This window comes from Calidris pugnax, unplaced genomic scaffold (genome assembly GCF_001431845.1).
Source record: "Calidris pugnax isolate Ruff unplaced genomic scaffold, ASM143184v1 scaffold39, whole genome shotgun sequence".
NCBI lineage: Eukaryota > Metazoa > Chordata > Aves > Charadriiformes > Scolopacidae > Calidris > Calidris pugnax.
Genome location: NW_015090828.1, coordinates 2,466,200 through 2,478,203, shown reverse-complemented (window position 1 = coordinate 2,478,203; position 12,004 = coordinate 2,466,200). Strand labels below are relative to the sequence as shown.

Below are 12,004 nucleotides of genomic sequence, written 5' to 3'. Positions count from 1 at the left end.
TGCAAGATCTGAACAGTGGTGTTTCCTTTTCTGCCATCAGAGGACGGTTCATTTGTCTGCCTTTCATTCCAAGCTAAATTTAAAGAGGTCTTTTTAAAGACCTCTTTTTAAAAGCACTTCTCTAATAGTATAAGACTCTTCTGAGATCATGTCTACAATTATGATGTTGGTTACACAGTTTAAAGTAGTTTCTTTAAACTACTACTTTAAAGTAGTAGTAGGTGATGCTCATAATTATTGTGACTAATTTGTTGTTTAGCATAGTACTTTCATAAAAAAATATATTCCTCTTGAAATATATTAAAGATAAGGTCGAACTGTGCTTTCTTGCATTTGTTTTTTATAAGATGCTGAAACTGATGCCATCCACTGTTGAACAAGATTTTGCACTGTGGAGATTTTTCTTCCCCCCTGTTGACCAAGTTATTGGACCTGTGTCTTAACACTATAGAATCTGGTTATTTAGGAAGATACCTGGTTTGATTATATGTAAAATCAAAGTGTAAGGAAAAAAGCTTTTGCGATCTTGAGTCAGTGTTCTGGATGACTGAAAAGGAGACAGGTTTGTCAAGAACCCACTTTGCTTTTGCTGTGTCTTTGACCTGGTATGGATCTGTTCTTATCTGTTGTGCCAAGTTACAATTATTCCTCTGCTCTCCTTTTTCAAAAAACTGTGGTAGTTAAACTGGAGATGCTATGCATCCATAATAATTCCCATTAAAGCAGTTGAGGTTGAATTCGTAATTGAAGATAGTATGTCTGATGACATAAGCCTGGTATGTCTTTTGGCACACACATTGGTGGATGCTCTGGTCTGAAACCACCAGTATTCATCTAGGAATGAATTTCTTCATCTTTACCAAACAAATGTTTAAAGTAATTTTAAGTGATTGGAAACGAGGGAAAAAAAACCAGTAGTTAAGATATATTTGTCTTTTATGGAATGTGTAATATATGAAAGGAAATGGGCAAACTGTATAGTACATTTATGCAGGAGAATTGAAATCTAATTTACCAATAATGCAATTGTCTCTTCATAAACAACATCAATTTTGCAACACTAATGAGTATTCTCTGGGGAATAAATTATCTAGTGACTTTGAGAGAACTTGGTTTGGGCTGAGAGATGCATCGCTCCTCTGAAAGGTGGTTCTAGGTTTTCTGAGTTTACAGACACTGATCCTACAACATTGATTCTGTTATGCCTGCCTTAAGTCTATGTTCTAATTAGCCTTGGATGGAATACTTTGAGTAGAGTATAATTTTCTGAAAAACCTAAAATCAACATTTTTTTGTGGTGAATGATGAAATACTCTTTAAATAGACAACTTTAAAGGATTCCATTTTTAACAAGTCTGGCATAATTACTTTGCTGTAGTGACAAAAATAGTACTCAATCTGAATATATTTTTTTTTGTTAGCTTTGTAAATATAGTAGTTTAATCCAGAACTTAGTTTTACTGTGCTGTGGAATTCCTTTTGTTTTAGAACCTCAGGATAAAACGTTTTATCCTGCTATTCCTTGCTGCTGAGTACTTGGAAGTTAGCATCTTATCAAAGTCAAGTATCAATCTGATGTATTTGAAGACTCCTAAATCCCCAAAGCTTTCACTTAAAACAGGTTTATAATGCTCTAAGTTACTTGCCACAATAAACAAAAGTACAAAATTAAAATCCTGGAGAATAGAGATATGGGTATATGAGTATCTGAGACAAAAAGATAGTTTTTGCATCTAGATTCCCAACAAAATGAGATTGCTCAATGTTAAGTTTATCTTAAAAGTCAGTACTTAATCTAAAGATGAAGTTTTAATGAAGCATAAGAATGTTGAATAGAATGATGTTCTTAAATTTAACTTTGGGATGACGACAGCTCTTACCTATGACACACGACAGTAAATAAGAAATTGTCTGTGAGGCTGAGTTATTGAATATATTGTTTTTCTCCTACTTGATGCCAAGGGAATTCAAAAGCTCTAAATTACTTCCTGTATAAACAGAGAAAAGGAAGGCGGTTTTAATAGAGAAAGATGGAATTCAATAAGTGGAAGAGACATAGGCTAGGCACCAGAAAAGCAGAGCTGAGGTTGCTGTACCTTACCCGTGTAAGGTTGGGATACCTTTTCCTATCGGGCAGTGCAAGATCTGAACAGTGGTGTTTCCTTTTCTGCCATCAGAGGACGGTTCATTTGTCTGCCTTTCATTTCTCTGGGAAGAATTTTTCATCTGGGTTCTTCTGAATTTGATTTATTTGAAGTCCAAATTTCAAAAATTGAAGTTTTGATATCCTGAGTACCTTTACTTCTGGTTCTCCCTTAAAATGTTTTCAATGGCTGCAGGACTTTCTAGTAAGGGTTTATATTTTATAGTGGATTTAAGAATTTCCCATTTAAAATTTGCTAAGGTTTCCTCATCTTACATTATGTAATTGATGTTTGAGTATTTAAAGCTATCTAATGCAGCGGTCCCCAAACTTTTTTGATTGCACATACCTATCACTAAAAAGTGTTTGAGTACACACCCCCAATATATGCATATTTGTTTACTTATAAATTATATACATGTGCTACTGCACTAATATGTTACATTCTGAAGCATGCACAAAAAATAAATTAATAAAGGATGAGAGAAAGATGAAGCAAACACTATTTTTAAAATACTTTTTAATCTAGGAATTGTACAAATATATTTTCTTTCTGCATCCTAGTGGATTGTCTTGTGCACCCTTCGGGGGTGCTTTGGAGACCAGAGTGGGTCTGGGATATCGCTGTTCACAGAATACAGGCATGTGGGCAGGAATGAAACTTTGTGTAATTCATTTCCCTTGGTAAGGGGAGTGTGAGTGGCAGCAGCGAAACACTTCTTGCAGCTTCATTCTTCATGAAAAGTCCTTGACCAGTAACTGACTGGAACTACCTTTTTTTTTTTCAGTGATGTAAAGCTGTAACAGTGTAGCACTCTGGTTTAAAAGGCAGATAAGTATTTTGGGATGGGGTGGATGGGCACCCCACCCAATACAATCAACTAAGACAGCTTTCTCAAAAAATAGTTCAGGTAAAGGATACAGGTAATTAATATAATTCCAGTTATATGATGGGCTGAATTACTTTTATATATTTAGAGAGAAAGACATTCCTATCCTGTGCAATCATGTGATGAGCACACATAATTATATACACATTCCAATGTTTACATGATGGTATTCTCTCTAGCTGTGCACATTCATGCATACAGATTTCCTAGACATCAGATACACTGATATCTATAGGTATTCCTTAATACACATGTGACTCAAGTTACCTTGAGCACAATTGAACACAAATGTCAAATAATATTGTGGCAGAACCCTTACTTGAAACAAAGTGTTTTGATCAGCTGTGATTGGCATTGCAAATTAAAGCTTAAAGAAATATTCATTAGAAAGATGATACTGTTTTTGAAAAAGGGAGAATTTTGTTTTATTTTTCTCTTGTGTTCTTGGAACTCCACTTTTTATGTTTCTGCCCCAGGGGTGGGGGGGTGAAATTGCAGGAGAAGGGTGAAAGAGATGCTTCTTTTGTGCTCCCCAGTACTGTTGATGAAATCCTAAATTATGAGTTTATTGTGCCATTCAACACTGTATTAGTTTTTCCTTTAGGGTTCCATATATCAGTATCCATTGAGATTGCTAGCAATTAAGAACACTCGGGCTTTTAATGAAAATAGCCCCCAATCATATGGAGGGTAATAGGAGTTTTGACAGTAGCACAGGTAAGCATAGTATTTCCACCCCTGCATGTATACATCAGCTAAGCTTGGGCTTTGAAACACAACAAAATACAAAAAGCAAGGTACTTTATTTTTTTTTCCAAACAGCACACGTGGTTAATTAATACTTGATTAAAAGTATCAAATTGTGTGTCCACTGTTTTGCAAACAGCACGTATGAAATCCCATGGCTTTATGAATGGGAAGCATTTGAAGTATTATCCTTACTGCAAGTTTTTGCATTTTATTACAGCATGGACAGCTGAGTCTGATGATAGGTTCTGATTTCAATGTAAAGACATGATTGTACTCTTTGAAAAGAAACGTTCAAAGGAAGCCCAGCCTGGGGAGGGGAAGATACAGGCTGGGGATGGAAATACTGACATGAAATTACTTAACTGGTACGTTAAACCACACAACTGTAATGGTTCCTTCTGCTTGTAAAAATTACTGGAGCCACTTCTTCAAGTAACATCAAAGGATCAATTTAGTTCCTTGGAAATTAAATTTTACTAGTGAACTACTGTATTTTTGTGTTTTAATTATACCTTAATTGGAAACAATGTATTTTGGAACAGTTTACTAAAGCTGGTTCAACATGTCCTCAGTACACTGTGTGCATGCCAAGGTCCCTTTTGTGTAGCTCTTAATGTTATTAGATACTGTTGTGTCATTGGAAGTACCTTGCACATTTGCTGCTTGCCTCAGCATTTAGGAGCAGGTTCTTTAGAGCTTTTGGCTCCAGCTTTCTAAGGTGGCAATGTTGGCTGAAAATAAGAAAATTTTGAGTTTGTGGTCAGTGAAACTGCAAAAAAACAGAATATTGATTACACTTTTAAAATGTTTTTTTTCCACCCTAAAACTTTAGGGTAACAATAATGCAAAAAAAGGCACAACATGTTTTTGCAATAAATATTGAAGTAATATAAACTGTTGCCTTGTAACGTTAGTGTATGTTTACTGACAGTTAAGTATTATTTTTCTTTTTACCAATATCAGTTCTTACTATTTTTAATATTTTATTTCTCATCTATAGGGTTGAATTAAGTCTCTGAATATTCTCTAGGAAAGACTAGGGATCAATGTGCAGCTGTGTTTGGTGATCAAGCTCTTTCTTTGCTCCTGTGTCTGCTCAGTTGGAGTTGGGTGCGTGGTGGTGGGAACACCTTGTACAAAGCCAACCAGCTTACGTGTGCAGTGGCCAGTAATACTTCAATTACTTTGACTGAAAGTGGGCCTGCAGTGCTTTGCATTTGATTTACAGTGCAATTTATTTGGATGAGTTCTTTAATTGGAATTAATGGGGTTTGGCCTTGGGTTCTTCTGTCAGGAAACTGGTTTTGTGGGTTTCACTTATATTTTTGGGTGGCTTTTTGTAATAGGATCTGCATCTCAGAGCTTGAAGAAGTATTTTATTTACTACCTTATTGATGCTTTCCTCTTGCTTTGTTCTTCAAAATATATTTGCTTCAGAAATAAAACTTTTATGAGAACTTTTATAACCTTTTTAAAATTAGCTTGTGTGACAATATAGATTTTGGATGAAAGTGATCTCTTCAGCATGTATACTTCATAAGAATTTTTAAATACTGGAAAAATCTAGTTCACTTCACTATTGAAAGCTAAATTCACCTGACAGCATTCTGTTTTTAAAGGCAGGTTGTCATTCCAGTACATCGAAACAAATGAATAATGTTGTGTCATTCTTTCACTTAGACTGTTTATTGGGGGGAATCTTACATCCTCGGGGCTCTCACTGTATAAGACATCTTTTAGTGGACTTCCTACTCAAAGGATATTATTGCTGAAGTCGCCGCTGTTCTTCCTTCCAGATAAATTCCATTATGTGTTGCCAATAACAATGCCTTGTCACTTTGTTGGCAGTGAAATTAAGTAATGCCTGTTCAAGTTGCTGGAAGATAGATGATGCAGTAAAAGTATTTCAGCTAACCTTAAAAGAATACATCCACTTAGTGGCTAAAAATAGGATGCTTCTGTTTAATGCTTTGGTTTTACCAATAAATTTTAAAATGCCAGTAGTAGCCCAGTGGATGAAGCCATTTCTGTTAGGGGTAGGTTCTTTTCTTTAGAAACGCTGGTGTGCTGCAGCTCTTGAGAGCAATACGGTTCCATTATATTCTGTTCTGCAACTCACTGAGCTGAAAGTGGGGGAAGGCATTTGGATCTTGGAGTCCTTAACATATGTGTTTTCACCCCTCGATCACTTATTTTAATCCAAGCCAGTCTGTTGCAAATAAAAATAGTACCTTTCCTGCATGTTCATATTGAAATCATACTTTTTGATATTACAAAAGCAATATGAGAAAGGTGGGCATTCCTGCAGCATCTTCATCAGAAACTTGGAAAGTGAATGAACTTGACCCATGTTAGAGGGACTGTCTAGAGAGTTCTTTCCCCAGTAGAGTATTTAAATACACGGCTGGTCAAAATATGTGCATAATAGTTAAAAAACTCAAATCACAGTTAATAAGTAGTCTAATTACTATGCACTATATCCCTGAAATCCAATTAATTGCTTTTATTTCTTTTATTTCAGATTATTTGAAGGACGGTCACCAAGGAAGCCTGAGAAACTTAAGACTCTTTTCTGCTACTTTAGGAGAGTCACAGAAAAAAGTATATCCTTTATTCTTTTTTTTTTGAGCTACAGAACAGATACATGAAAAATTTTATTCCATTAAATTTAGATATGGCTATGCAGCATTACGATGGAAGTGTGTAACAAAAGCCAGCTTGCTAAGTACACTGATATTCATATTAATGTCACTTCTCATTTAGACGATGCATGCTATTAAAATTTTTGCACAGAGCTTATTCTGTTTTCTTTTTTCTGAGAGATACGTATGGGGGGATGTGTAAAATATATAGAAATATATTTTCACACACACCCTCTCTCTATATGTACCAAGTGTGTGTGTATAAATGTGTATATGGGTATATATACATATATTTATAATGTTTGTAATATATGTAACTATTTGCTGCACTGCATCAGAGTGAGAATGTAGAGGGAATTCAGCATCATAAGTAGTAAGTAAAACCACAGGCTTAAAGATTCTGAAGTGAGCGTCAGATTTGCTGCCATATGCACATTTAGGCCTTTGATTATAACGTTTGTAGTTCTGAGGGATTTTCCCCTGCTTGTGTTGGTGTTTCAGGTTTTCCCCTTCTATTCTTCCAAAGCAAAGCTGTTGTGAAGTTTGCCCAGTTAAAATAAAAGAAGTGATAGCAAGACATGAGATATCCCCAACTCTTTTAGAAGTTAGTGCAATATTTTCCTTAGTGTGTGTAGTCAGATCTTCTGTTGTTACCATGAGTTTGAATATCTGCATAAGCTTTCAAAAATAGATGTATTTTTGTGAGAACTGTATCAGAGCTTATATAATGTATTTTGGAGGAAAAAGAGATTTTGCTGCAGCTGCATCCATCACATCTGCAGCAATATCCTTATTATTGTATTTTTTTCTTTACGTGTCAGTGTTTCACTGTTTGCTTCTTATTCTCTCAGAAGGGATTGTTTTAGAAGAAAGAGAACTTTAAGCTATTAAATATAAAAGTCCCTTTACTTGGTTCAGTCCATCTTCAGTTCATCATTTTAATTCACCAGAAATTAAATGCAGATACATCCTGTTTCAGCTATCAAACTTTCAGCAATGTCAGTAGAACTAAATCTCTGAGGTAAAAAGTAAATTGTGATCTATGTGTGTGGCTGAGAAGAGATATATAGTGCACTACCTTTTTTTTTATACTTGAGAATAATGTTTTCATGCAAACCAAATCCTAAATACATGCAGCTGTCCCTGACCCACTCTGTGTATGAAATCTGTTTGCAACAAACTTTATGAAACTATCGTATTAGGTTTCTTAACATTATAACTTTAAACAATATTTAATGAGATTCTTGAGTGCTCTTCTCTCAAATTAAAAATTCTTACTGTGCCTTTAAAAGATCCAATTTCTTGTTCTTTTTTTTGTCCAAGGAATTAGTAAGACTGAGGTAACTTACCTCTATAAATTACTGTAATAATTTTGTAACTTTTTATTGTAAATGATAACTGAATTCAGTGCAAAAGAACACAGTGGAGACTGTATCAGCTGAAGACTTTGCCTCAAAAGGTGAATGCTTAACTTGTAAAATACCACCTGATACCAGAGTTCCCTTGTGGAAAAGTACTAAAAGCTGTTCACTTTTTTTTTTTTTTAAGAGCAAGCAAGGCTTTTTTTTTTTTTTTTTTTTTTTTTTTTTTTTTTTTTCCTAAGCCCCTATAATGTTGGAGAAAAGCATGGGATTATTTAAGGCTTTTGGAAAAATGTTTGTGCTTTACATACCGTTTTGAATATTTTTCACAAGCAGCACAGTAGACTTACTGAAGCAAAGAAATGAGTCTCAAATCAAGTTTTTATTAGGATGACATCACCTAATGAAAGTTTGGTATTATCTTTCTGTTGCAAACCTGAACTTTTTTGAGTAAAATAAGGAGAGAAAATTATAATGCATCCTTCCTGCAACAAATAATGGCTCTTCTTTTTCTGTTGAGGGCAGGAGTCTTTTTTTCTCAGTTAAAATACAGTGAATTTGATTGGCATCCTGGCAGGGCTGAAAACAGCTTGCTCCGGAATCCAGTGGCACTGCATCTTTATTGACATAGTAGGGCTTTCTTGGAGATAGGAGCTGCTGCTTCATCCATCCATGGGTTGGGTGCTCTGTACGTTGACACTGAACAGCAATCACCTCTAAAGGGTCACAGCTTCTTCTTTTCTCAGTGGCAGCACATTTTACTTTAACTTCAACTATCGAGTCTTTCTAGTAGTGTTTACAGTTTAAGTGAAAATCACTTAAGAAATAGCTTTTCCTTGATCTGGGAGAAGAAAATTATTCAAACTTCAAAGGGAGATGCAAATATTTTGGTTTTCCTGTTACTTGTTTGCAATCTGAGCACGGGCTGTCAGGGGAAGATTTAAAGCTGCTCTTGAGGAAAGTTAAGCTCTCGTGTTTCCACCAAGAATGATGTTTGTTTGCAATTTTAAAAGTTTACCACTTAAAATAATCTAAGGACTAAAGCTCCAGCAGTTAATCCATTTTCCTCTGGGGTTGGTTTACCTGTAGAACCTACGGGCTTGGTGACGTTTACAAGGCAGTGTCTCCAGGAGTTTCCAGACTGGGAAAGGTAAGTTAAACATTCTGTTAATCTTAAGAAATTTCTTTAAACGGTGATAATTTAATCCCATTCTTATGGAATTGATCCAGGCCTGGAAGTACTACAGAAAACAATGTTTGGTATGAATTGCTATGGAGGGAAGTACAGAGGGAAACTGCCATTTCCAAAACAATCAGAAGTACAATGAAGTGTGGGTGATAACCAGCATGAAAGCACAAATGTTGCAGCTTTCTTGCTGGTTAGCAAGTAAATGTGGGACAAACTTGTGTGAAAAACATAGAACTTCAATTACAAATTTGGGGTTTTATGGTGAAAGAGGTGGAGAAACTGAACAATTGACTGCTAAACCTTTACAGTATTTTTTTTCTCAAAAGCAAATGCATTTTCTTTAATCCATCAGGGTTTTTCTTAAACCACTTTATGTTTAAGCTGTGTAAGAAGTTTGGGTTTGGGTGGAGTTTCTTTTAAAATGGCTGTCTTTGTGTGGAGATTCTGTAATCATCCTTTCTGTACAATATTTTTCCTCAATGATAGATCTCAGAAAAAACTCTCTAGATTGCACGTCACCTATGAAGGCACTATTGAAAGCAACGGACAAGGTATGCTACAGGTAAGCGCACATAACAGTAAATGCAGCTTTATGTCGTGTGTTTGTCATACTTTAATGGTCTGCCAGCTTAAAGTTATTGTTTATCCTCAATTGACTTAAATGACGAGATGTTATGCAGTGTAAAAGAAACATCAAAATTAATTCCGTGGACAGTTTTAGCACTGTCAGTATTCCCCAGCTCATCTAGATTTGCACGTGTACCTGTTACAGAAAGAGTTGACAGAAAATCACAAGCCCTGGACAGCTATAGGTCTTTTGGTTCAAACCAAGATCAAAGATTGACAAGATAAGTTTCAGGCTGTGATCTTGATGAGTTGTCAAGGGTTTCAGTTTATTTTTAAAAAATTATTCTTGTGCCCCAGACAGTGACCAGGTCAGTAGTTCAGGAGACTTTCTTGCTGCTGCCAGCGTCACTGTATCGGTCTGGGAGCCAGTCAGCTAAAAGAGATTCAGAAGGCGGATGTCCTGTCCATATCTATAGCAAGGAACACATTTGAGTTTTCAAATTAGGTTATTTAAAAAAAAAGAAAAAGAGTACTTTCTAGAGTTCAGTTACCAAAAAATTTTAGAACTTCTTTAGCCCGGAACAAGCAGTGCAAAGGAAGAGGAGGAAGGAGAATAGGAGGACTTTCTCTGGAAAGAGCAGATGCTAGAGAACAGTAGAACGCCAACATTAGCTACTAAACCAGTTAATGTGTAATGATTCTCCTCTCTGCAGTTAGTGTCATTTATTCTGTTTTGTCCAAAATTAGACTGTGACATTTTTCAGGGAGGGAACTGCTTTTGGTCTTGTAGAGCAGTTGGGGTAATGGAGGTAGCTCACTTTCCTGATTGCTGCAGGAAAAGTCATAAAATAATTAGCTGCTTAAATATGATGATTGCTATACAGGTAGCTTAGCTCAAAAATTGCTCATGAGCAGAGAGGAAATGCTGAAGGGCACAGTCGTTTGATCCATATGATGTATCTATGAAATGAGACTGTAGATGAAGTGGGTTACTGGTCTGGTGTTCTGCAATGCTTTTTCCTCAAACTTTAAAATGTTTCATGACTGTATGAAACTTACACTCTCAAAATGGGCATTGAAATTGCTATGAACTCAGCAACAGCTCAAGAATATTCATTATTCTGCTGTCTCTATTCAACTGTATTATAACCTTAGAGGTGAGAGATGGTTTAATTATGCTTTTTTTGTGTAGTGTTTAAATTTCTGTTTCACTCCTTAAATTCAAGCACTGCCTAGGGAGTGATATTTTTCCTCCTGGCTATTTCAAGTCTTATCAAAGAAAATATCTCCGCTCAGAGGAAGAGCGGTCTCTCCAGGAGGGAGCAGGATGACCAAGACCATCCAGGAGTCCACAGTGACCCCAGCCTAAGCTGGCAGGGCCACTGGCTGGGACAAGCAGAGCAGGCTGGTGGTCATCAGACAAATACAAGGTGATGAGTCAGGTTCCTGACGTCAGTCCTAGATGTGCAGTCAGCAAGAGAGCATCAGTAGGGTACAGGGCTGGGCATGGGGCCATATTTGATGTCCCAAGTGAGGTCGAGGACAAGGGGGTGTGTTTGTTCAGCAAATCTTAAACAACTGAAGTGTGTTGGCATTTCCAGGATAGGTATCAGGAACTCTTGCTGTTGTAGTGGCTGGCCCTCCCTGTGCTTTAGGCTTGAGACTGATTCCTGGTGACCCACACAGGTGTTCATGTCACTCCAGCAGCTTTTGTTCCTCTCCTGTAAACGTGCTCGCATCAGTTACCTAAATAAAAATCAATAGGAAGCTAAAAGCATTTCAAAGATGAAGTGACTTTTTAAAACTATAAATGTATACGGACAGTTAATTTGCATAAACAGTAATTACTTTATTGAATAAACCAATTACAGTTACTTTAAAAACTGTTCTCTGTGTAGAAATGTAACTTGTAAAATATGTGTTATTGCAGCAGGAAGAGTCTAGAGCTTCTCTGTTTCAAGCAGAAACCTTAATGATCAAAATGACTGGCCTTGTTCCAGTGCATCTCAAGGAGAAATCATAAGAGATTCTTTTAGGTACAAAACAACTGGTACAAGGGCAACGCTGAGCTAAAAATGCTTTGGTGTGGACAGCTGGGGCAGAATGCTTTTAAAGGACAACTTAATTCCTTAATGTTCATAAAGTGCAAAAAGAATACTGTAATTTGCTGGTTTCATTTTTCATATTTACTGAAATATTTTTATTCTTAAGTATGTGCTCTTCAAAGGCAACACACAAAACTTGGATTCAGAGCATTTGAGATGCAGAACTTTATTTTGCTGTGTGATCTCTCACTTGTCTTAAGTTTTCTGAGAAGTAGAAAGGAAAAAGAGAAAGGCGTGCTGTTAATCAGGTTCTTTCCTGCTGCTTGTATTTTTAAGTGATACTAGCAGATCTCAACAGAAACTTTATTTACCTTGGTAAATGAAAGGATGTTATGCTGTTTGCTTATCTCGTGATCC

General features: G+C 36.2%; 1 protein-coding gene across 2 annotated transcripts in view; it reads left to right on the top strand.

Annotated features, from left to right (window-relative positions):
• PARG (poly(ADP-ribose) glycohydrolase) overlaps positions 1-12,004 on the top strand; it is a 64,804-nt gene that overhangs the window by 35,176 nt on the left and 17,624 nt on the right. For both annotated transcript variants that reach the window (XM_014940517.1, XM_014940516.1), the window contains exons 10-12: positions 6,305-6,384; positions 8,876-8,936; positions 9,462-9,537. In XM_014940517.1, the coding sequence (XP_014796003.1) occupies positions 6,305-6,384; positions 8,876-8,936; positions 9,462-9,537 (217 nt within the window). The remainder of the gene's footprint in view (positions 1-6,304; positions 6,385-8,875; positions 8,937-9,461; positions 9,538-12,004) is intronic.